General features: G+C 42.9%; 1 protein-coding gene across 5 annotated transcripts in view; it reads left to right on the top strand.

The window, feature by feature from the left end:
* MTMR2 (myotubularin related protein 2) overlaps nucleotides 1–26,450 on the top strand; it is a 60,015-nt gene that overhangs the window by 31,373 nt on the left and 2,192 nt on the right. For 4 of the 5 annotated variants that reach the window (XM_026846833.1, XM_026846503.1, XM_026846571.1 and 1 more), the window contains 12 exons: nucleotides 1,905–1,980; nucleotides 5,217–5,311; nucleotides 5,489–5,599; nucleotides 7,705–7,806; nucleotides 8,498–8,581; nucleotides 16,059–16,208; nucleotides 17,027–17,215; nucleotides 19,513–19,698; nucleotides 20,557–20,763; nucleotides 22,328–22,420; nucleotides 23,989–24,102; nucleotides 25,485–25,661. In XM_026846833.1, coding sequence (XP_026702634.1) covers nucleotides 1,935–1,980; nucleotides 5,217–5,311; nucleotides 5,489–5,599; nucleotides 7,705–7,806; nucleotides 8,498–8,581; nucleotides 16,059–16,208; nucleotides 17,027–17,215; nucleotides 19,513–19,698; nucleotides 20,557–20,763; nucleotides 22,328–22,420; nucleotides 23,989–24,102; nucleotides 25,485–25,661 — 1,554 coding nt within the window. In that variant the 5' untranslated portion in view covers nucleotides 1,905–1,934. Of the gene's footprint in view, nucleotides 1–1,904; nucleotides 1,981–5,216; nucleotides 5,312–5,488; nucleotides 5,600–7,704; nucleotides 7,807–8,497; nucleotides 8,582–16,058; nucleotides 16,209–17,026; nucleotides 17,216–19,512; nucleotides 19,699–20,556; nucleotides 20,764–22,327; nucleotides 22,421–23,988; nucleotides 24,103–25,484; nucleotides 25,662–26,450 lie in introns of those variants that run through there. The other variant, XM_026846743.1, reaches the window with a different exon arrangement.

Genomic DNA, 26,450 nt, shown 5'->3' with positions numbered 1-26,450 from the left:
GAGATGACCACCACTTACAGACTACTTAGACAGAAGCCTCTGTCTCATTTGGCATAATCCAGATGTTATCCTGTTAATTTCAAGGCTGTTACTCAAGCAGAAAAATTGACACACAGGAGTTGAGAGCGGGTCTACATCACAAGCCTTTGTCAGGGAGGCCATCAGTCAGGGCTTTGATAGGATGTGTGATCTTTGGCCAACACAGCTGTGCTGACAAGAAGTCCTCAGTGTAGTCTTCTGCTAGTTATGCCAGCAAAATCTTGCTTTTACTGGTATTGCTGACATGGGGGAGGAGAAGCTTTCCTGCAAGTTGCTGCCAGTGTGAGCTCTGTCAATGGTGACCTCCCTTTACCCGTCCTGTAGACCCCAGTCCGGCTGCTCTGTCAGCCTCCCCGGTAAGAGCTGGCCTAAGTGGGTACAGTTGTGAGGTTCCTGTTAGGAAGCCAGGACTGTACTTGCCTTTATTATTACTTTTTTTTAAGAGTCTTTTGAATGCATTTTATAGAATTTACATCTTGTTCTCGAGACGGCTTTGATCTTGTTAATCTTTTCATCTATACATCAGTCTGTTGTGTGAAAATGCTGGAATGTGCTCTTATTGTGGCATGGGGTTTCTTTGGTTTTGGTTTTCATATTTTTGCATAGTTTAGAGAATTCTTCTTCCCCGAGGCTTTCCCTCTGTCTTGATCCTACATGAAGTTGACCACAGATGTGTCAGGTTCTAGAGTGCCACTTTAGGCCATATCTTTGAATTTTCTTTGCAGGGATTTCCTGATATCAAATTAAAACCTTTTTCTTTCCTCACATTAAGATAAAGAATGCATTTTAGGTGAGTCTGCACATTCAACTGTGAGCAGACATGAACTCTCTGCCTATCTCCACCAGGTGGGATGCACACCAACTTGAAACCTGAAGTTTTGTGGTTGCTACAGCATGAGTCTCTCTGTCTATGTTGTCAGGTTGGGCAAATAGTGTGCTGCTGGGGTTGTGATCATTTGGCCAGTTTGAGGCATGGGCAATATGATTAAATCCATCTGTGTTTGGCCACACAGACTTAGCCCTTAGTCTTGGTGACTTACATGTGATCTTCTCCCCTAGTTCTTACCATAGGTTTAGACCTCGGGTTATGCTTTCATAGTTACAGCTGTGCTTTCCTAAAATGTCCATCTGCTTGTGATAGTAGTTGTTCTTGTGAAAACCTCTGTGTAAATGCAATCATACCTGTGAAAAGTAATGCCTTGTGATATAACTTTAACCCAAGGGAAAGTGGAGGAGGGGTCATATGGCAGCCAAAAAAAAAAATAATCCAAACTGTTCTGCCTGTACATGCCTATCAAAATCTAACCTTTGTAACAAGTCACTGCTGCTGAGCCAAATCAGGATTTTTGAAGTTGTTGGACCCTCATTGAAGACAGCGGTGTGACAAGGTGTTCCTTTTAACTTTTCTCAGTGTAAACTAGAAATTGCTCTACTTAATAGTTGATAGCATCATGGTAACAGTTGGTCACTTCATCTGGGAAAGGAACTGATGCCTTTGGTTCTGCATGTACGTGTTAGGGAGTTTGACTTGTGATAATGGGCTGTGGAGGAGAAGGTTGACGCATGAAAGGCAGCCACTTGGGAAGTGTGCTGCCAAAGCACAGGGCCTGATTTGCACAGCTTCTCCATTACAGACAATGCTTGCTTTAAACACTTCTGCATCGCCCAGTGGTATACTTGGGGACTGCACTGAGGTCTCTCACATGCTTTGTGTTGACTTTTCAGAGGCTGAGACATTAGGCAGCACCTCAAGATTTTTTAATATTTGTTGTCTTTGATATAGTTGACCTGATGCAGGTAAGTGTAAACCTCTTAGTTTATGAAAATGTAATTAATTTCTTTTTTTTCCTCTACCTTTTGCCTAGGTCCTGAGGGAGACTAATAAATTGGCCGAAATGGAAGAGCCACCTTTGTTACCAGGAGAAACCATCAAAGACATGGGTATGTGAAGAGGAAATTCCTTATTATTTGCTGAACAAATAAAATATCCGTAGAGCAAAATATCTTGGTGGTCATTGACCAACAACAGCAAATTGCTGATGGTTTGAGAACCATGATCAGGTTGTTTCATTAATCAAGCTTTGGCACATCACATGAGCCCAAGTAATAATATGTCTCCTCTTAGCATGTAGCAAATACAAGGCAGTTCAATGTATTTTAGTGTGAGTGATGAGGCAGGTTGTAGAGCTTTGCATTTTCTGCCTCCTGAGAGGACATGGCTCGACTGTTTCAAGTGGTACTTACCACAGGGTAACTTCTTAGGTTGACACAGCACTATTGTGTGTCGCATCTTTGTCACAGACTGCAGGAGAGGATACAGTGCAGCTGCAGGAATCTTGCTGTGATACGAGGATGGGGCCTTTTTATTCCCATCAGGACGTTCTGACACGCATCAGGTTTGCTGATGCGCTCCAGTCTGAAATTCTGAGTATGCCTCTTGATTAGTTTTCTGTGAAAGATTTTGCATTCCCTAGTTTAACATATTGCCTTGCTCTTAAAGTATTATATATGGAAGAGTGCAACTTCTGTCTTAAGAATAAAAAAAACACAAAAACCAAACCTGAAAATACCTCACAAAAAAACCCCACCCCACAAAAAAAACCCAAAAAGAAGCAAAAACCCCACCTCAATGCTCTTTTTTCTACTTCTTTCCTAAGGACTCAGAATTTGTACTCCAGCCACACACTACAGACTGACTTCTAACTCACTCCACAAGCACAGATAGCTCTGACAGCGAGACTGTATTTTGAAGGGTTCCTGGGGAATGGTTTAAGAGATCAGAGTTACCAATGGTTTATCTGTTGGCAAACGATGTGAGGAGCCATGTAAGTCTGTAAGACTGGGTGGCTTTTGGGGTAGGCCAGACAGCAGCTGCCTGGTCCAGCAAGAAGTTAAAAGGTAGCAAAAGGAAATCTTTATTATTCATCAGCAATAATTATTTCCTGTTAAAAGTGTCAAGACAGGCAAATGTAATTCTGTTTGTATTTTACAGGAAAGGGAGGAAAAATTATTTCAGCCAGTCCAATAACCTAGGGTAAGATTGGCCCTATAAAAGACAGGAATTCTATAGGCAGGGGAATTAGTAAATCCTGGTTTCCAGTATCTTTCTCCCATATGACTTCTCTTATATCTAGCAAAGACTGAGCTTATTAGACTTTCCCTTGGTAGTAGCACTAGTACAGCCTACAGCCTCTCTATTATACTTAGCATCTGTTCTCACAAACAGTGAAACATTTTAATGCCTTGGAGATTCCTATTTATCAGATAAAGACTGCTGAAGTCATACAACCATGGTACGGTTAAGGTCAGACAAGCCATGTGTGTAGGTACATGTGTACATGTGCAGTGTAATTAAGTAAAATTGTTTCCTTAGGAAACCAAGCTAATAAAATGCAAATGTGAAAGGTAATGTGGCTTACAAGCTGGCAAGACCACTGTTTGTGCCTGGGATTCCTTACCTGGAAAACATTTTTTTAGTGCCTTTCTTCTTTACCCAGAAATCCTGTTCCTTTTCAGATGTAAATGCACACTTCTCTTATTAGTAAATTGGGTGGGGGGGGGTTTAAACATTTCAAAATTACATTTTGAGTAATGGGAACTCTAGTGGAAAAACCAGACAGGCTGCCCTCACCCATATTATGCTTTATAAGTGTGCTTTCAAACCTCTGTCAAACTAGTCTTTGAAAAGAAGTGATTAATAATCGGCCAATAATGAAACACTTGGTTTAATTAGAACTGGCTAGAAACATTTGCTGTTTAATTGTCCTTCAAACAAATGCATGTAAATAAAAAAAAAAAAAAAAAGAAATTGCTAGCGTGTGTGTATATATATATTTTTTATTATTCTTAACCAAAAGTTTTATGCTACGTATTTTGCTCTGAATTAGTCATTCCTGATATTTAAGGATCCTTCTCCATATCCAGATATCGAGAGTCAGTGAAGACTATGTAGAAGCAGAGCTGATGTGAAGATGATTTAGTTATATTGAGTTGCCAGTGCCCTAGAGTAAGGCAGTCTCTCTTCCTCCCTCTCTCCACACTAAATCTCATGGGATAAAGGTAGAAGAAATTCCGATCCCCATCTTGACACCCCAGTAGTCTTATGCCTCATGTGTGTGGTGGCTATCACCTGGATGGGAGGCGAGCTGACTTCACATAGCCCTTGCAAAATGGATCCTGTAGGGTTTGGAGTCTTAAGGTTATTAAGATGGTCCAAGGAGTTCATGGATCTGGCAGCTCTGGTCAGTGGGTCTGCTGAAAGGATCTCTGTGTGCTTGAGGGGTGTCATTACTTGGTGGTGATAGTGTAAACTATTGCCACAGCACAGCCAGCCAACTGCTTCAGTGGCAGAAGATGTGATTGGTCACTGCTGGGCAATGGCAGGGGAAGGGAATGACTTAAATGTTGGCATTTTTAATTGATGTAAAACAGAAGGGCAGTTAGGGGAGGTGTTTGCTGTGGAAAACCAGCAGTACCTCTTACCTTTTGCTGGAACAAGTGAGAAATGTTTGGGGCCTTTTAAGAAGGGGACTGTTTTGAGTCACCATCACTCAGGCTCAAAAATAATTGAGTTATTGCAGAGTAACTTGATCGCTGACTTCAGACTCAAAATCACCAGCAGTTGGGTGCTATACAGATTTGTGGCTGCTGGAAATTGTTCCTCTGCATGAGGGCCTTCATCCAGGGCTGACTCTGTGTGCAAGGGTGTTCAGAAGGACCCAAGCATCCTAAAAGCCACATGTAGGATGTCCTTGGTGACACAAACAAGCTTGCCGACGATCCTTAGTTTTTCTGCACATTGTTGTCAGCTTCAAATGTATGCATCCAGGCGGGAGTCATCTCCTCTTTTTGTGCATGGTGTTCTCAGCTACTGGCAATGCATTGCTTAGTAAGAGTAAACAGGTTGCGGCTGAGTACTGTTTTTTTCACAGGAGTGGCAGTTCTGTGCAAGTGTAGGATTCTAGGTGATGGTACATGCCTGGAGTTCAGTTTATACCTAAACTCTGACCTTCTCCACAGAACTGAAAATTGTGTGAGTTCTAAGCTAGAACCCCAGATTAAGCTTGTTTTCATTTCATGACCTGAAAAGTAGAGCCCCCAAATATTGTTGCTGTCATAATTTTACTTCCATAAAATAACCATGAAATTAACAACTTTTTTTTTTTTCTTTTTTTAAGCTAAGGATGTTACTTACATCTGCCCCTTCACTGGAGCAATTAGAGGAACCCTTACTGTTACCAATTATAGACTGTATTTTAAAAGCATGGAACGGGTAAGCTTTTGAAACTATCTGCTTTCATTGGCTATTCAATCTTTAGACCTAGATGTTCTTTGAGAGTAATTCTGTGTGAATCATAGCTATATGTTTGGGAATATAGACTTAAGGGAGCAGGAGCTGGGGAATTTTCCCCCTCCCCTTTTTAAACTCACAAATTTCAACTGTCTACAGGACCCTCCTTTTGTCCTAGATGCATCTTTAGGTGTAATCAACAGAGTGGAGAAAATTGGAGGTGCTTCCAGTCGCGGTGAGAATTCATATGGGCTGGAGATTGTGTGCAAGGTAAACTTCTATTTGTGTTTCACAGTAGGGGAAGGGGAATATATATTTTAAAAGGTTTTCTCTGTAGTACTGTAGGAAGTTCTGCAAAACATTTCAGTCAGTATGACTTAACACACTTCAAACCCCATCTGATTTTAAAAGCAATTTTCAGGATTCTCCAGCCACACTCTTTTGAGATGAGATCCAGTCCTTTGTTCAGGCTTTGTGCTAGGTAATGTCTTTTCTTCATACTAGAAACGTAGGCCTGCATCCCCCTAATGCAGTTCTCAGGGTTGTCCACAGGCTATTCCAGGTAGGCCAGTCATTGTGGAATATGGGATGCCTTTCGCTCCCTTGTATTTCAAGAGCAAGAAAGGGGCGCATTTCCCCCTGAATCATTAGCTTATGTCCACTTGCTGATGTGCTTTGTGTTGAGGGACTGGCAAGTAGCCTTCAGTCCTCCTTGAGGCTGTTCTGTCATTTCAAGGCAGTATATATTTCACATGTGCCTCTCAGGAGAGAGAAATGCAAACTTTAGTAAAAATTAACAATTCACCTCCTTGTATCTCCTTACTATAGACACACAGTGTAGATAAAACCGCCACCTCCAGTCCTAAATCCATACCTCCGCTGTTCAGCCAGGCCATGGCCCCTCTGTTTTCCTTGGTGGCCATGTGGGGATAGCTGGATTCTGAATCTTGTAGGTCTTGTGCTGCTTAGCTCTTGTCAGAGCCCCTTCAAGGATGAAATGATGCCACTTGCTGGATAAGGGGAGATAGAGGAATGAAAAGGAATCCCAAACTGCTCTGGTCACCACAGTGATTTTGAGGCACCAGGAAGCTAAACAGACTCACAGGCTGAGGGTGTGCTGAGTCAAGAGCAATTGATATAATCTATACCAAATCATTTCTGCCTTCTCCTATTGCAGTCATGATCCTCCCTGGCTACCGTAGGGGTGCGTGTGCTGGCAAGCTAGTTTGTTCCCAGTTTTGATCTGGATTCCTTGTCCTCAGCCATTTTGCCTATATGTAGATTTGCACACATGGTCAAGTTTGGAGTGAACTACATTGTTTCCCTGGGTGGGAGACCCAGGTGCAGACTATGTTATGGGTATTATGGCCCTACACAGCACACACACACACACACACACACATATATATATATTAAAAAAAATTTATATATATATATATATATATATATATATATGACAGCCTGCTTGGCCCAGGATATGCAGAGCAGTTTAGTGCAATAACAGAGTCGTAGCGATACAGCTGAAATGTTCTCTGTCTGACACCAGTTACCTAATCTCAGTTCTGTGAGAAAGCTAAGTCTTTAGCCATTTATCTCATTCTCTTTATCTCATTCTCTGACTTGCTGTACCATCTTCATATGCCTGAACTTGATAGCTCATTTCCTGCTTGTGGCTTTTAAACTGTTTACTACAAGTGTTTGAGTTGTAGGCTTGGCTGGAAAATCTTACCATCTTATAGATGCTTTATTTAGTTCCCAAATTTTATTTTGTAGATAAGTACAGAAAGGGCGTCCTGGGTTACTAGTCTTTGTGGAAACTGCAGCTGTGCAAAGTGGAGGAGTTCTCAGTTTCAAGACATCCTCTTGAGTGCTCTGAGAGATGGAAGCTTTAAAGGGAGATGACATTGGTTGCTTTGCAACAAACTGGCTGGACTTTAGCTCCCTATGCACAGTAGTAGGTACTTTGTGAGGCAAAGTACTTCCCGTTGTCTTCTGGCGCAGCTCAGCATGAGAGCCCAGTAGGAGCTAGGAGGTCTGTCTCACAAAGTCCTGACTATCAGAGATAGCCTGTCCCTGAACAGAGCTCTCCCCTAGACTTCTGGCAGGTAGAGAGCTTCACGTGAAGGCAAGATGCTGCAGGTGCACCTGTGCACTCCCTTGGCTCCTCAGCAGTTGTGGAAAGCTTTGTTGAAGGCTGCAGACAACCACTGAACCAAGCCCAGAGTTGCAATACAACAGTGTTCAAACTATAATATTAAATCAGTACTAGAAAGAGCATCATAATGTGACCCTATTTTGAATGCTGGCTTTTAAATTTTCTTTGGATTTTAAAGTGGTTCAGACATCTGCAACTTGATTTCCCTCTTTTTTCCTAGGATATTAGAAACTTGCGATTTGCTCATAAGCCTGAGGGGAGAACTAGACGATCCATATTTGAGAACCTAATGAAATATGCTTTCCCAGTTTCAAATAATCTGGTAGGTATTTTCTTTTCAGTTTTTACCAAAAAACACCGAGTGGCAGTAAGCTCTTTTGTTCAGTCCCGTCTACTTGGTACAGTGTTCACATGGGGTGGGTTTTGTTGAAGGAAGAGAAATGCTAGTTTTTAAATCTGCTTTAGAATTTATTCTGTGAGAGTACCTGTATAGAACACAGGAAGAGTCTGCTGTTGTGTGGCTGGCTTCCTTCATGCCTTGAGAATGACTTATACATCCTCATAACAGGAAAAATACTCGAAGCCCAGTGACATCCATCAGAGGTTTACAGCTAATGGTGATTGCACTGCCCCAAATCTGAAATGCAGTTAGTCAGCTCTGTCATGTTATGGCACTGCAATTGTTGCTTCAAGTACTGGTTGAAAGTATCTAGTTCTTAATATGTAAGACTGTTCTTGCCCAAGTCATCTTTTCTTTCTCTCTTTAATAATAAACTCCTTTTGTCCATGAAGTACTAGACACTAGACAAGCAAGAGCAGGGGTATAGAGGGAAGTACGTTGTTGTAGTAATTGTCTACTACAGTGAGCATGTTAATCTTTTTCACAAAGCCCTAAAAGAAAAGTAGTGCAGTGGGAAAAAAGAAGGACCAGTCATGAGTTACTATTTGAGATATCAGACATCCTAGAAAGGGGCTCTGGGTGGGCTCTTAATGTTAAATTTTCTTTCTTTCAGCCACTTTTTGCATTTGAATACAAAGAGGTTTTCCCAGAAAATGGATGGAAGGTGTATGACCCCACTTGGGAGTACAGGAGACAGGTGGGTATTGTGCTATGTCCTTCCTCATCCTCTCTACTCTTCAGAAGTGAGACTCTGCAATAATATAATTACAAGTCGCATGGAACAGAGAATGATCCTGATGAAAAATGTCATGCAGGCTGTTAGGACATTGTTCTCCACACCACGGTGACTGATGACAGCAGTACAGCTTTAGAGATAGTAGCATCTACTGATGGAGATTACTCAGGCTACAGAGAGCTGACTTCAGGCTTTGGTAGAAAAAACTATTGCTCTGGCTTAGTCATCAGCCACTGCTGGCAGTGGGAACAATGGATGCGGTTTGCAGGTACAGGCATCCCATTGCTAAGTTTTCTTACTTGTATCGGTTTTAATTCTTTCCAGTTTTTTTGTCTCAAACAGGAACTTGGAAGGAAAAAAATTAAATGTAGGATGCCCTCATTATCTTGGAGAATCAGCATAGGGATTAACCTAGAGTGTGTTGTGATTAACCATATCTTAGAACAGACAGCTGTAGTGTGTCCAGAGTAGACTGGTCAAAGGTATTAATGATCGTGAAGTGATAGGCTGTCAGTTACGAATGCTGTGGTAAAAACTTGAGTGGTCCTCCCTTGGGGAAAAGATGGAAGAATTTTGCTTTTTATAATGAAATCACTTGTCATAAAATCGTCAAGTAGAGGAAACAGCACAGTTTGGTGATACGTTTGCCCCAGACACAGTAGACTTCTGTCTTATCCAGATCTGCCACAATAAAACCAATTTTCCTATGCAAAATTAGGAAATTTTAAGCCATGTAATTTATAGATTTATTTGAGTCTTTCCCATAAAACAAAACCAAACCAGACCTCTGTCCTGGCCTAGATGTTCATCTGATTTCTGGTCACCAAAACCTGAGGAAAGAATTAGGTTTTTCTAGCTCTAGTCTTCTAAAAGCCTTCTAAATTGGTTATCTAGGCCTGTCATTAACAGATGGGAAGAGAGTGCTTCACTGTTGGGGGTGATTTGTTCCCTCCTAAAATAGCTATCTAAGATAGATCGCTGGCTTCTAGGCTGCTAATTGAAAGTGATATGTATCTTACCTCTTCTGTCTCTATTGCAAGAAAGTGTGTTTTGCAATGAGATACCACAATCAAAAATCCTAGTAGAGACAAACTCTGATCATTTGTAATCAATGACACACATTATATCTAAGGTCGACTTTGACTAATAAGACTGGATAATGCAGCGATTACGACTTCATTTAGAATTTGCTTCTTTCTTGGTAGTTATTTTAAGGAAAGATCTGTTTATAAAGAAGGATCTACAGCCCAAGCTGTAGGGACAAGATGCTTCTTCATAGGGCTGAAAAGTCTGGAGTAAAGACTAGAGAATACCTGTGCTGTCAAAATAACCTCAGTTGAAAAGCACAGCATTCACTTATACAAGCTTCAGTTAAAACAAATGAAGTACAAAAGACATTCTTACAATATCTGGAAAGAAGGGAGGGTGACCGTTTAGAATATGGAGGTAAATTGTTCCAATTTCTTAATCCTATCATGTCTGTTTTTATAATACAAGCTTTTCTGTCCATATTAGTTTTTAAATTGTGATTGGCTGTACCTTAAATTTGTCAGGAGCTTGGTTACACAGTGAAAGGATATGAATATTTACATGCATGTGATTTGCAGCTCTTCATGGCCTTTCTGTAAAGAAAATGAGATTCTGGGCTGTGATCTGATTCTGTGATTCTGTGTCTTTTGTTTCTGGTCACATGAGGTAGCACCGTTGTGTGCAAAGTGTGCCACAAATGAGACAGACATTGCTGCAATGTGTACTATTGTTATGACCTGCTTTTGTATCTATCATTTTTGAGCAGACAGGAAAAACTTAGCCTGACTGCTTTTATGTCAAGAAACCAAACTGATGTTTGTATGCTGAAGCCCCCAGTCATTTGCTTACATTGGTATCTGCAAAAATTAATCCAAACCAGGATATTTTGCAGCCACGGCCTGTCTGAATTTTACCCATGATGGGCCACAGTCATTCCAGATCACGCAATCCATCTGTCCCAGTAGCTTATCTCCAAAAGTGACCAACACCAGCTGCTGGAGAAGAGGTTAACCATACTGCAGTAGATGTTTATGTTGTGATCTGGCCTGGAGGAGAATTTCATTTCTTTCATTAGATTGATTTAGGTCCTGCAGCATGAAGCTTTATGTCCCCTCCAAATCTTTTAGGTATTTCAGTCTGTTTATTTAATTTCAGCATTTATAACTATGGATGTTCAGTTTATCTGTGTGTATGTCTTAGCCTTTTTTCTTAATCCAACCAGGTCCTGTTAAAGCAATAACAAATACTACAGTAAATCAGGATTATGACCTGAAATGGCAGCAGGAATTTGTTAACAGTGAAACAAAACTGGCATCATCAAATCAGATAATGGGATTACCTGTCTCTGGCTGTATGAATTGTGATCAGAAATAGACAAGCGGGACATACACACTATCTGTAGGATCTTTTGGAATTGGTTTAAAAACTGTTAGAGAAGAGCTGGCCCAGGGCATAAGCAGCCCAGCAGTATGGCCAGGCATGAACTTGGTATATCTTAGGTGGGATCAGTCATTTGCCTATGGGAGCAGGGACACAGAGAGAGAGGGAGCAGAGTAAATGTAGAAGTCAACTACCAGGCATCCAGAAAAGACTTTTAGAGTAGGATCCATAGTAGCATCTGTGCCTACACTGGTAGACATGGCAAGTTTGTGTGTGGTATGATTTATGAATTACAATTTTTTTTCAGATTAGTATAAGTGTGTTGATATAATAGAGACTGTAGCAATTAGGAAAGATACTCAGTAAACCCCTGACTTCTCTGTTAGCATTATTGGGAAAGATGGAAATATGTAACTTATTAAAAAATCTGTGATGGTGTAAAACTATGGGGAGTAATAAGCAACCTGTAGAGAACAAAAGGAAGTCAGAGAGGTTTGGGACTTGGTCGGTAAATGGAATCACATGTGGCAAATGAAATTTAAAACTGAAATTGCTCCCTGATTTTTATTACACGCGGGCTGGCAGAGTATAAAACAGAATTGCAAAGTGAATAAGACTCAGTTGAAACTGAAAGGCCTTGAGATGCCTTTGGACTAACTTAAAGCTTTCATTTTCCTTAATAAGGTGGGGAGCATTTGGAAAATATTACAAGGGTTTGAGAAGCTGGAAGTGTGTGATGTCTCCCTACAGAAGTCATGCTTGTGTAATCCTATGCTCTGGTCATATGTACCAGGGAGCCACAATATAGGGCTGTGGTTGCAGCTTTCAGAGAAAACATATAGAAATGAATAATCCAGAAGAGGAGCTGACCTGTTTTGAGGATAAAAGAAGTGCCCAGCATTAGTATACAAACAGGGTGGGAAAGGTAGAGCATGAGAACAACATCCTATGGAGGACTGTTGAGTGTAACTTAAGGGAATAAAATGAGACTTGAACTGTTAAATGTCCCATGGTTTAACTGAGATCCTGCTTATGCTAGGTATTTCTCTACTGCAAAACAAATCACAGCTTTCTTGTGCTAAGTGGACGTGGCCTGGGCTGAGTACATGACAGAGGGACCAGCTAGGCCCTGGCAGTTGTATCCTGTGTCAGTGTAGGGATGTGCCTGAGCTAATATGCTCAGCCTCTTGATATCTCATGGCTCAAACCAAGTTTGAGAGACACAGTGCTGGTGTGTAACTCAGGTCCCTCCCTGCCTTACCCACTGCAGCTCAGGGTGTACCTGTGTGGCTAAGCTCAGAGTTGGTCTTCTGAATCCCATAGAGAGATGTGTAACTTCAGTAAGGATTTTTTTTTTCCTGTCAGTGAAAGATCCTCATGTGCTTAAGCTTAAATATGTGCTTTACATGGTGGTGGTTTCAGTGCCATGCTGGTGTGTCTTCAACAGTTATTCCCTGCTAACAAACTCCATCTTCAACAATGTGTGTAGGTGAAGTGGTGACTGAGCACAGGTCATTGAAGTAAGACGTGAATGACTATCCAGAGGGAAACCAAGTCTGGTTTGTGTGTGGAGACGACACAAAGGCTGCATCTCTGTGGTTAGATGATACAGTTATAAGGAGTCTTATCAAGCACTGGGGCACCTTCATTGCAAGCTCCAGGTGTAACTTCAGTCCAGGCTGTTACCATCCCTCTTCTGAGTGAGTGCATTTGAGCATCTTCAGCCATCCATGGAGATACTCCTCCAGCAAGATGTATGCAGATTGAGAGTATGAAGCAATTCTTTACTGGCTAACCCACATAAAAGATAGCTGAGATTTAACTAGCTACCAGGTTGAGCATTAGTACTTACCACCTCAGAGTGGGCATCTGAAGAGACTTTCCTGGCCAGACAGGCCCCAGTGATAGAGATTAGCCTCTGCACCTCCCTCAGTTGCGTTGTTATTGCCATCTTTCACCGGTAATGTCAACACCAGCACACAGATGACCCAGGTGTTGACCCCTACCCAATGACTGCCTACTAAACCTGCAGTTTTTCCTTTTGGATTTTATACCATTTCATGATGTTGTTTTCCCTCTTGAAATCTTGGGCTGCCAGTGATCCCCATCTCAACAATCCTCTCCCTCTGTCTACAGATTTACATTTCTTGCCTTTCTCTATATTTTCACATGGCTCTTTTGCATGGCTTTGCAGTGCCCTTGGCAGTCTGAGCTGCAGGGGTGCAGCTGGGCCACATCAGAGCTGGATTTGAAGATGCCCTTGGGGAGTAGAGAAGGGGGAGGGCTGCAAGGCTGGCTTGCCTGCTCCCAAACCCGGGGACAGTTCAGAGGCTGATGCAAGGCAAGGGTCACCAGTAGGCAGTTCAGACAAACCACCCTGTTTTGAGAATACACAAGTTTAATAGGATCTACTAGCAGCATTAGTTTAACTGGAGAAGACAGACTTTGTACACCAGTCAGGGCAGCAAACTTTGGTCACTGATGTGGGCACGTGGCAGCCACGTTCCCTAGTAGCTCCAGGACAATCACGCCTGCTGTTCGCAGTGGCTCCCAGAGCTAGTTCTGAGCCTACATAGGCTTCTTGAGTTACATCTGCAACAGTTTGGGTTGGTTTGATAGCAGGCTTTTGGGTGCTTACAACTTACCAGGAAGCAGTGAAATGCATCTTATATGAGGAAATACCAATGTGCTTTTTATCATGTTTAGCTTTTTCTATTGATTCCAGCTGGAGAAAGTGCAAATCTGAAGGAGCATGAATAAATGCAGAAGCTACACTGCATCACGGCAAACCTCCTGGGAAGATGCAAATTCAGCTTCTCTTCTAGCCCACTTCACTTATTTCTGTTTGCTTCAATTCCTTAGAGAAAGTCACAGACTGAATCCAAAACCTTCTTAGGATGGTGCTGATACAAGGACCCTGTGCCAGGGGAAAGCAGTCATTCCCCATGATCCAAAGGAAATTTGAATGCTGACATACAGCCTCTTTTCTTTCTCTGGGGGCTTGTCATGGATTTTTCTGGTCTGGGCTATTGCACAGGAAAGATTTCATTCAATTTTGTCAGGGTGACAACTAAAAGACTTACAGCTTTGGAGGTGCTGGTTCTGGACTGAGCAGTCTGTGCTGAAGCTCTTCTGCCCAGCACTGTGAAGAGGGTGCTTTGCAGTGCCAGTGACTGCTTGATCTTTTCGTGAGCACTGATAGAATTGCAAGGTAGAACAAAAAGAAGAGTTTCTGCTCTGTAACTGCTTGTCAGCTCCCATTTTCCTTGCCAAGAGTGTGCCAACAGTATAGTTTTAATTCAGATTTGGGGGAGGTGAAATCTCCCAGTGTTGCTGGTGGATCCATTGCAGTGCAGTTATGTACTTACCAGGACAGGACTGAGAACAGTTTAGTCATTTGCCATTAGTTCACTTCCAGATCGTAACCAGTTTGATCACAGCCTGATGAACAGCTAAGAGCAAGTCTTGCTATTCCCTGGTTGACAGCAGAGCTGGTGGACCCAGGAGATTCCATTCTTGCTGTGTACAGCAGGTAGACCTCCCAAGCATGTTTTACCCATCAGAAAGCTTGGACTGTGTATACACACTGTTTGATCCCCATTTCTGCCACTTCTTTGACTTCAGGCAGTGCCAAAAATAGCTTTCCTTTGGGGTTTTGGGGTACTCATGATTCCTGTCAGCAATGTTGATTCCTTGTAGTAACATTTCCTTTCCAGGGAAGGCCGCAGGACCAAGGGTGATTCACAACCAGGGTGTGACCAGTATTAAACAGAAGATCTGCCCTCTCTTCAGATTTCTAACCATGGCCTGTTCTGACAGCATGACTCACTGCTGTGACCGGCAACCGGCTGCAGTCTGTGGGCCAACCATAATTACGAGAGCTTGTCTAACTTGTGTTAGATTTGTCATTTATTTCCTGTGGGAGCCGCGGTAGTGGTAATCAGTGTTCCACCACCCTTCTTAAAATGAAGTACTGTGTATTAGAACAGAAGCATGACTTGTTTTAAGAGCTGATGCTCCTCTAAAACAGACTCTTGTGCTTAACAGCCTGGCCATGTTCACAGTAGATCTGTCTTCCCCCACCCCCGGCCAGAGATGCTTTGTGTTGTGCTCACCCCTGCTGCAGCAAGTGTCTGTTTAAATTTCTCCCTGCAGGCATGCAGTAGCAACCACACCGGTTTGATTTGTTAACTCCCAGTGTCAGCCAGACTAAGTCTGCAGGTTGTCAGGATCATCCGCATTGTGCTTCAGGTGTTACCTGGAGGTTATCACCTGGGAACCTGTTGAGTTGCTTCCCCATCAGGGCACACTGAGCTTGGTGATATGCATGTGTGTGTAGATCTCCTGCTCTCCCAGCCCAAGGCAGATTAGTAGGACCAGAGAACTTAGTCTGAGTGCGATGTGGGAGTTGCATATCACTGTCCAGATAGCATACAGTCACGCAACCAGAGACATACAGTTACTAGGTTTCTGGTGTTTTTAGAGGGTTGGACAGCTGTGCCACAAACACTGAACAAGACCCAAACCAGATTGATTCTTTTCGGGTGCTTTACTGCCTGTTCTCCCTTCTGTCTTCCCCTCCATCCTGTCTGGTAACTCCACTTTCCATCCCCAGTTTCTACCCACCACATTTCAGCTAAGTGCTGAGAGAGGACTGAGGACGGTCAGTCACCTGTTCTGTCCTGCTCCTGGCTCTTCTGTAAGCACCATGATGAAACTGGGAGGTATGTTAAAGATGCTCTCAGGGGGATCACCTGTGTTGCCACATCTGTAGCTTCCACAATTCCTTGGCCATAGGTGAGCCTGCCTGCAGTCTTCTAGTTTTCCTGTTCTTCAGCAATGTGATACAAAACATTTGCCTCTCTGAGAAGAGGCATGAAATGCAAGATACCAAGATAATACAGTCCCAGGCTCCAGCCCTAAATGTCCTTCATTAACAAGAGCTACCTTGAATTTCAGGTCAGGAAATTTGATTGTGCTGAGGACCCAGCGCAACTCATTTGCTAACCTGCTGTTTTATCCTCTTTAGGGAATTCCCAATGAAAGCTGGAGGTTGACCAAGATTAATGAGCGCTACGAGCTGTGTGATACATACCCTGCCATTCTAGCTGTGCCTGTAAACATTCCTGATGAAGAATTAAAGAGAGTAGCATCCTTCAGATCAAGAGGACGCCTGCCAGTGAGTGTGACAAAAGAAGCCACTTTGATGTGGTTCTGTTAGATATCTTTGGGCCATAAGTAATACCAAGATCAGGCTGAGTGGATTCCGGGGAGCAAATAAATGGTCAATGGATAATAAAAGTGACAGCAACATGTTTGAGGAGTTAGAAAGCAACATTATCTGCTGGAACTGCTGTTGTGAAAGAGATGTAGACTAAACTAAAATGAGAAGATAAGATAACTTAGCACAACCCAGACTGAATCTTAGTTGAGTTCCTGGGAAACACAAAGCAGCCCTGTTTGGTTGTTTACGATTGTCTGGCCTGCTCTGACTTTCAGGATAGAGAAATACTTAGTGATACTCTTGATTAAAATGCTTAGTAAATGAAATTAAAACACAACACATCATTACGATGATTATTTCAGCAGTAACTGAGAATGTACTGTTTTACTTCTCAAGTCTATAGAAAATTAAATCTGTTCCTAAAGTGTTTTACATGGTGTAATGGAGAGTAAGATATTACCCAATGACTGCAGAGCAAGAAAGTGTGTTTTATTGCTGTTGTGTGAGCCACAAACAGTCTGCATCATATTTAAAAGTAAGACTTAAACCTATTCAGTCACCTCTTGTTTGTTCAAACTTTGGGAATGACACCAGAATGAATGAGTAAGGACAGAAGTGTTCTTTCTTTCTATCAGTCATGATTTAATAGAATCCAGCCTTCTGGAACCAGCTAATACATGGCAAGATCCCAGAGCAAGCCATTACAGGTAAAACACTTCACTGGTTTAGTGACTCCCATTTTTCCTTCATTTTCTTCTCATTTGTTTTCAAAGGTATTGTCGTGGATTCACCCAGAAAGTCAAGCAACGATCACTCGCTGTAGCCAGCCAATGGTGGGAGTGAGTGGCAAGCGAAGCAAGGAAGATGAAAAGTACCTTCAAGCCATCATGGATTCTAATGCTCAGTCCCATAAAATATTCATATTTGATGCAAGGCCTAGTGTGAATGCTGTAGCTAATAAGGTCAGGTGCTTCTTCCTCTGTCTAAAGCTGGGAATGTAGTAATTTAGAGAACATTTCCCACCACCATTTCAAATTATTTCTGAGGATCACAAAGCATTTTCCACTGTGAATAGAATCATATGCAATGATCTGATTCTGTAGACATACTTTTACACCTGCACTGGTATCCACAAGATATCAGTGTGACTACTAAAGGTCCATTTGGATTAATCTACAATGGGAAATGAGATGGAGTGGGGGGGAATCAAAATAGCACTGAGGTTGAACTCTAGCAAACTCTAGATCTTGTGTATGACTATTTTTCACTTCACATAGTTGAAAGACTGCTTCCTCTCTGCCAGAACTCTGTCCCTGTTAACCCTGGTGGGAGCAGAGGATACTCAGAATGTCTGAATATCAGGCATCATGATCTTTAATTTCAAAATACAATTTAATTTCAAAATATAATATGGGGATCTTTAATGTCTAGGATTGTTGCTGTGTTCTTCCTGCTGTTACAGAATCATAGAATGGTTTGTGTTGGAAGGGACCTTTAAAGTTCATCTAGTCCAACACCCCTGCAATGAGCAGGGACATGTTCAACTCAATCAGGTTGCTCAGAGCCCCATCCAACCTGACCTTGAATGTTTCCAGAGAGGGTGCATCTACTACCTCTCTGGGCAACCTGTGCCAGTGTTTCACCACCCTCATTGTGGAAAATGTCTTCCTTATATCCAGCTTGAATCTACCCTCTTTAAATTTAAAACCATTACCCCTTGTCCTGTCGCAACAACCCTACTAAAAAGTCTGTCCCCATCTTTCTTACAAGCCCCCCTGAAGTACTGAAAGGCCATAGTAAGGTCTCCCTGGAGCCTTCTCTTCTCCAGGCTGAACAACCCCAACTCTGTCAGCCTGTCTTCATAGGAGAGCTGTTCCATTTCCTGGGCTGAAGACTCCAGAGCTGGACACAGTACGCCAGGTGGGATCATACCAGAGCAAAGGAGCAGAATCATCTCCCTCGACCTGCTGGCCACACTTCTTTTGATGCAGCCCAGGATACGGTTGGCTTTCTGGGCTTCATTGTCAGCTCATGTCCAGCTTTTCATCATCAGTATCTCCAAGTCCTTCTCTGCAGGGCTGCTCTCAGTCCCTTCATCCTCCAGCCTGTATTGATACTGGGGTTGCCTCAACCCAGATGTAGGACTTTGCACTTAGCCTTGTTGAAGATCATGAGGTTCACACAGGCCCAATTCTCGAGCTTGTCCTGGATGGCATCCTGTCCCCCAGGCATGTCAACTGCATGACTCAGCTTGGTGTCATCTGCAAACTTGCTGCAGGTGCACTTGATCCCACTGTCCATGTCATTAATGAAGATACTAAACAGTACTGGTCCCAATACAGAGTCACACTGGTCACACTGCTTGTGACCAGTCTCCATCTGGACATTGAGCTGTTGATCACTATCCTCTGGATGCATACATCCTACCAATTCCTGATCCACAAAGCAGTTCGCCTATCAAATCCATATTTCTCCCATTTAGAGAAGGATGTTGTGGGGTACCATGTCAAAGGCCTTACAGAAGTCCAGATAGACAACACTCATATCTCTTCCCGTGTCCACTGATGTAGTCACTCCATCACAGAAAGCCACTAGTTTGGTCAGGCAGGACTTGTCCTTGGTGAAGCCATGCTGGCTGTCTCAAATCACCTCTCTGTCCTCCATGTACCTTAGCATAGCTTCTAGGAGTATCTGTTCCATGATCTTCCCAGGCACAGAGGTGAGGCCGACAGGTTGGTCATTCCCAAGGTCCTCCTTTCTACCCTTTTAAAAATTATGTTTTCAAGCCATCACTCTAAGCTCTGTTTTAATGTTAAAATTGCTTTGTTGCACTAAAAGTGATTTTTTTTTTTCTTCTTTTTAAATCTGCCTTTCTCACTACTTAGGGAAGGCAATTAGTGTGTGGGATATTCTCCTCTGTAATAGTATGGTAAATTTGTAAATGACAGAATAGTGAATCTAATGAGCTAGTAGCTTGAATGGGAATAAATGATAATTACAGAGGAAAAGAAGGCTTGTAATGCAATATTCTTTGGTAAAAATGATAGCATTCATTAACTATTGCAGGAAAGAAACACAGAGTGCGTACATGCACATGTTTGTTCCTAATTGTAAGATAAATCAAATGTTTTCTGCCTGCTTTAGATAGCGTAATCACTGTGGTATTTTGTCAGCTGATATTCACTCAGGACAAACAATTGGGAAAAAGTATAAAATATGTTTTCTGCTTAATGATCTGTATGTGGATTTTGTTCTTCAGGCTAAAGGAGGGGGCTATGAGAGTGAGGATGCCTATCAGAATGCAGAATTAGTGTTCCTGGACATTCACAATATTCATGTTATGAGAGAGTCACTGAGAAAACTGAAAGAAATTGTGTATCCCAATATTGAGGAGACTCACTGGCTGTCTAATTTAGAGTCAACTCACTGGCTGGAGCATATTAAGGTATGCATGTCTGCATCCACTAGATGTGGCTGAGTAACCAACCACAAGTCCATACCAGTCTGTTCACTGGGAAATGTAGCTAACACCAGTGCTGGATTTTTCAATTCATGGGAACTGTAAAGACTTAGATTTTTTTTTTTTTTTTCAATTTATAAACAAATGAAACCACACTTTCACAGAATAGGGAATTTTGAGGTGTTGGGAAAAGGGACAAGAGAGGAGCTTGAAATACTGAAAGATGGTGTTTTGGAAGTGAAGTGTGTTCCTGGGTAATATGTGACTGTGAAAGCCCTGGTGAGTTTCCAATCTTTTGACTCGGGGATCCTTGACATCCTGACGTTACTGCCTGGTCCAGACCAGCAAGTGTTGGGAGTTCATGCCATCAGCCTTTCAGGAATCCAAGCAGAGTCAGAATGAGTGGGGCAAAATTCTTCAGATGTTGATTTTCAAATTAAGCTCTCTCTCCTAAAAATGCCCAGGTTACATTGTTGACTTGCTAACACAGATGGGGTAGATCTGCTCCTGGGGCAGTTGCAGGACGATGGCCATTTTGTGTTCATGTTACAGACGCAGAATGCTCTTGCACTTAATTCCTGAACTGTCCAAGGACTGAGTTTAATGCAAGGGCTTGTCTAGAGTTGTGCCTACACTACAATTTAGATGTATTGTCATCTTGCTGGAACAAAAAATGTGTTCACCAATTTGCTGTCCTAGTTATAAAGGAGTTGGAACTGATTTACCATTTTCTTTGCAGCAGACAGAGCCCTTGGTTTGTCCTGTGTTGTCAATAGACATTTTTCATTTATAGTTTCTGTTCCAAAGAGATTTTGTAACTTTTTTTTTTTTTTTTGGTCCTAGCTTATTCTTGCTGGAGCCCTTCGAATTGCTGACAAGGTGGAGTCGGGGAAGACATCTGTGGTGGTACACTGCAGTGATGGCTGGGACCGGACAGCCCAGCTCACCTCTCTCTCTCTGCTCATGTTAGATGGCTACTACCGAACTATCAGGGGCTTTGAAGTGCTAGTGGAGAAGGAGTGGCTGAGCTTTGGCCACAGATTTCAGTTGGTGAGTCACTAGCCCTTGGAAGGCATTGAACAGAAAGTTATTGCCCACCTTGAAGGATTTCAAAGGAGTTTAGCCTTTCCTGTGAGAAGTCTCCCTGCTGAACTTGCAGAAGAAAGGTGAATGCTGCTGCTATTGTTTTCTGCTATAATTCCAGTCATCTCTTAACCTCCATGGAGACAGTATTGGTCAGATACAAGGAACAGGTGGTATTAAATCTCTCAGGTGTCTGACTGATAGATTGTCTTCCCATGCTTAGGCTTAAACTAACAGTGTGCTTTGGGTTCAGGACAGGCATTTCTGCTGGGAGTTGGCAGAGACCACTGGGGTATTTTTTTGTCTTTCTTTCCAGTTCAGTCCATTTTCTGAGACTGCTTGGACACCGTCATCTAACAAATGCCTTGGTATTGAAGAGGCTGGAGAATTTGGTTATGGCCTTGACCTCACATTTTCTTCAGGTGCATTTTATTTTTGGGGAGGCTTTTAATTGTTTAGGTAAAAGATCAGCCATTTGAGATTGGACCAAGAGTAGCTCGTGGTTGTGTTCCTAGAGTTGGCAGAGAGGCAGCTTTGTGGACTCGTAACACAGCAGTTTGTTACCATTTGCACTGATGGGAGTTGAGAGAGCCTTTTGGTAGTTCCTGTTGTGTTTTGCTCACAGATGTTCTCTTGCAGTTGTTGAATTTTGGCAAGGGCTAGAACAGGGTCTGTTCACAGCATGTGTGATGGTGCATAGTCAAATGCTCTGAGGAAGGTGGGGAAACTGAGTCACCAAGCAACTGAGGTTCTGCTGCAGCAAAACTGTTATCTGGTGTTTGAACGATGAGTATTTTAGCTTCCCTGTCTATACAAATAAGATAATGATACTGATTTCCTATGGTGAGGGGACAACAGTATTACAGAAAAGGAAGGGATCTCTGTTACTTACATGTTCTTGTTCTGTCTGTATGGTACTTAGGTCTCCTGGGTAATACATAACCACTAACATACTATACTAATTACAAGGAATCAGGCCTTGCCTGTCTTGGCCACACAGCATGGTCAGGGTTGGAGGCCTACTTCTGGGGATACTTTCATCACTGCCTCTCTTGAGGTGGCAGGAGATGGGCTGGGTTAGTGTTTGTACAGCACTTGGAAGCTGTGAGGTGTTGTGTGATGGTTATCACCACATGCTGTGCTTGTAGGTAGTGTTTAGATCTAGCACACTGTACTACTGAAGTAGCCAGGACAACAGCTGCAACTGAAGCAAAAAGCATTCTCATTTTTTTTTCCTTCTGAACTTTAGCTATTAACTGGAGTCAGTGCCAGCATAGCATCTGGAGCCTCTACTCAAACAACTCTTGTTTTAATTTAGCATGAAAATATCCCCATAAAGAAATTTCACTTCAAAGACAAAGGGAGTAGCTGTTCTATACTCCTTTACTCACTGATAGGGACAAAGCAAAATCAAGATGCATTGGAACCTTCTTAAAGCTGTTGATAAAGGCTTGGGTGACTGAGGGGAGACCTCAGCAGTTTCCCCACGAAGCCCTGTGCGACTCATGTTCTTTGTCCTGCTCTGTTTCAGAGAGTTGGCCATGGAGATAAGAATCACGCAGATGCGGATCGCTCTCCTGTCTTCCTCCAGTTCATCGACTGTGTCTGGCAAATGACAAGACAGGTAAATTTCTGGGTGGCACACATGTCTGCAGAGCCAGTGTGCCAGGATGTGGCACAGTGTCTGGCCACAGGAATAATTTCCAAGCTGACCTGCACAGGCTCTCTTTCCTGGGTTCCTACTCTTGTTTTCACTCTGGCAACAATTTTCCTGGGAGTCTGTTTAGCAAAGACCCTGAATGCACGAGTGCCCAGGAAGGACGTGATGTTGGCTTGCGTCAGATTAGCTAGTTAGTAGATGCTTCTTACCTATGTGCTGCTATAATAGATGTGAGCTTGTGAGAAGCAGCTTGCCTCATCCTGAAAGAGGGGACAGCTGCCTCACTTTTACCGTGGGCAGGAACAGACAGCCCAGCCATCCTCAGTAGCTCGCTGTTCTGTCAGAAGCATAAGTGACTTGAGCTGCTAATGTAAGTCTCTAGCATGGTGGGTGCAGGCAGATCCCTGTTGCCTTTACTCAAGATGATCCTGTGACCAAACCTGCAGCAAGACATGCATTTGCTCTGTTTTAACTTCTTCTGAAGCCAAATACATTGCTCCTGATTCATACACAATGTACAGAGCTGAGTTCCTTACTTGAGACCAGGCATGGCAGAGGTACATTTCAGGAGAGATTCCCTATGCTTGGGAAGTTTTTTTACCAGGTATTTGGAACCTGGAAGGTTTTTTTGTTTCTGTTGTGATGCCAAATGTGTCACATGGCAAATGTCAGCCATGGACAGGCAGTTCACTGAAAAAATTAGGCTCATTATGGATTAAACAGGTGAAATGGAAAAGAAGGATATCACTATTTATGAAGCTGTACCAGATCCAAGCAGAGAAAGAGGGAGGCTTACATCGTGCTCTCCTTGGATTCTCTTGACAGGCAACATCCTGACCTGCAGCTGGTGAAGTCAGGATGTTGCAGCCAGGGAAAAGAAGTGGTTTGTGAGGGAGGAACGCTTCCCACTCTCCTCTCCATCACCTCAGCATGTCTTTGCAGTTCACTGCATGTATTCTTACTGACCCTTTGTGGAGCATCAGTTCTCCCTGTCTTGGGTGTGATTGTTTCTGCATGGAACAGCAACAGCAAACACAGCCCCTGCCCAGACACCTGTTCCTCCTGCTGACCTGTGTTTCAGGATGCCTCCCTGCTGTTCCCTTTGGGAAGTGCTGTGTTACATACACAAGTTATTTCTATTTGGCCCCAGGAAACTTTCATCTCTTTTCATGCATTATTTCACATGTGCTTCAGCCTTTTGTTCACAATCTCGTTGTATGATCTGTCATGAGGGGCAGGCAGAGCAAGCTTCAACTTGAAACAGCACAGAGTGTGTATAAACACAGCAATCAAACCTTTCAGACCTCTGGCTTTTGCTCAAAATTCCTTTCTGCACATGTGAAGCAGCTTTCCAAGAAAGCAACTCTTGCTTCTGGAAGGAGCAAATATGATCCTGAATGTCCAGCTAGGCAGGGAACAGGTTTAGAAATCAAGAAGAGTGACCAACTCCTTACCAAGATCACAAAGTGGGAGAAAGTTTATTTGCAGTTCCTTTCTAAAATCTCAGCCTAATTACCTGGTTCTGTCTGAAGTTTCCTACAGCATTTGAGTTCAATGAGTACTTCCTGATAACCATCCTGGATCACCTGTACAGCTGTTTGTTTGGGACCTTCCTGTGCAGCAGTGAGCAGCAGAGAGTGAAGGAGGTAAGACATCTCTACAAAGTGAAGGCCTGTGATTGCTTTGGCTGGCCAAATATTGCTAGAGAAATGTTTCAGCACTCAAAAATAGTGGTAGATGCAGGTGCGGGTAATGCCAAGGATCCTTCTTAACAACTGGGACATGGGGTATTTTCCTCTGTGCAAACTGGTGTCTGTTGGAGACTTTACATTTCAGAGCAATGCCGTGTCCCTCTGGACAGCCCCACTGCTTTCAGCATGGCTTTCAGCTGCTGAATTCAGGTGGCTGAATAGCTCCTGGTGTCCCCTAGGTCGTTGGAAATGCAGTATTTCTTTGAACTTCAGTTTAATGTAACCTTCTCTGTCAAAAGTGGTACATTTCTGTCCTCCCCTTTCCTTGAAGTGGTCCCTTTAGGTTTCTTTTAATTACCAGGTGTGCGTTGTCATTCTGCACACATAGCATTCATCAAGTAACTGGTCTCAACTTGTGTTCTTGCTGTGCTTGAATTTTTCTGGGAGAGGACAGAGCTGCTAGCATTAGGAAGGACATGCCTCTAGGTCCTGCCACCAGCCAGCTTTGCCCTGCAGTCTTGTCGAGGTTTGTTTGCCAAGGAAGGATCATATAGACATGTACATTCAGACCCAGTCTGGACTCAGAGGGAAAAGCAGTGGCATTCACCTATCTGAAGAAGCATTTCGTCACCAAAAGGTTGCAGCCTAACATCAGAGAGGTACATTGAGGACAGTGCTGTGTGGACCTTATGCGATTGTATTTGGTAGCGCATCAGGTAAAAAATAAAAATTAAAAAAACTGTAGTACAGAAGTGATAGCATTGCGCTGTAATGAAATCAGGGTCTCTGTTTCTCTAGAGTCCACAGTGACTGAATAATTGTAATTTCCAGAGAAGAAAAAAACTGTGTGCTGTTTGCACGTGCATTTTGGGGATTTTTTAAAGGCCTCAGCCTAGCGAAGTACTTAATCTAGAAAGCACTTCAACACTGGTTTCACTGGGACTATTCACAGCCCTAATTATTCCACTAGATCAGGACCTAAGTCAAATGTTTTCTTTTTTTCTTTGCAATTAAATACTCCAGCAAGTCCTCCAGGAGCACTTTAAAGAGTGAAGTTTAACTAAAACATTGAGAGTTCACATGCCAGTGTCCTCTTGCTGTGTCGATGGCAGTTGGCAGCTGGGTGGGTAAGAGGGGATGCGTGTGCCTGCCTGCATCCACGTGCTTCAGTTACAGTAACCACATCAAAAGAATGTTGTGGGTTTTTTTTGTTTAAGCTACAAAAATCCAACCATCTCTGTATTAATGACATGTATATGTATGTGCTGTTATACTTTGTGGATAAATGCAGGGATTTGTACGAAAAATAAAGCCGCCTTCACCCGCTTCTTTTACAGAGCCTTCCAAAAAAGACGGTGTCACTTTGGTCTTACATCAACAGCCAACTGGAAGACTTTACTAACCCCTTGTACGTGAGCTACTCCAACCACGTCCTGTATCCCGTGGCCAGCATGCGCCACCTCGAGCTCTGGGTCGGCTACTACATCCGCTGGAACCCCAGGATGAAACCGCAGGTATGTCTCCTCCAAGGATCCTTTTATTTCCCTCTCTGCTAGTACTAATACTGTCAATTTGGAGTTCAAGACCTTTGAAGCACAAGAAGTAATGTACAAACTTAAGCTTCCATTGCTTAAATCGTAACAAAACAAAACAACCTACATTCAGATGGAAGCAAATGAAAGAGCACCTGCAGCTGGCTGGTGCAGGTGCTCAGCTGGAGGTTGCTGCCTTGTGAAATCTGCAGAGCTGAAGATTCTCGGCAATGTGGAACATTTCTCACTTAGAATAGGGGGAGAATCATTTGAATTCTCTCTTCCTTTACAAAAGAGCCTAAAAACCTAAGACTTTTTTGGATGTGGGATTCTAGATCAGAGCTTTGGGTGGGGCTGTATTTAGGTGACTAGCTTGCTTGGGCTACCTGAGGCACAGGGGTCTGACTGCAACTCTGTACACTCCCTGAACCCTGCCAGCAGGAAAGTGGTTTGCCCAGGGCAGACACCTGAGACAAGCAGTCTGAACATGGCCCTAAATGCTGAAATCACTTTTTAATAGGAAGGGACAAAGGGACACTGGCCTCAGTGTCCAACTGCAGTTAACAGGGCCATTAGATACAGGAACCTATCAAATGCTTTGCAGTACTAACTGTTCAACAGTCAGAATTATGTGAAAATATTTAGGTAAATCTGCATTTTTTTCCCCAAAGCCCTGAAATTATGGCCAAGCTCAGATGTCAAGGATAGTGTCCCCCAGAAACATCAGAGATTAGAGTTTTGTAATTGTCATCTTTAAAAATATACACAAAA

The sequence above is a fragment of the Athene cunicularia genome, assembly GCF_003259725.1.
Source record: "Athene cunicularia isolate RWA chromosome 1 unlocalized genomic scaffold, athCun1 chr1_part1, whole genome shotgun sequence".
Lineage (NCBI taxonomy): Eukaryota > Metazoa > Chordata > Aves > Strigiformes > Strigidae > Athene > Athene cunicularia.
Note: the sequence above shows the minus strand (reverse complement) of the source record. Positions and strands in the feature narration are given on the sequence as shown.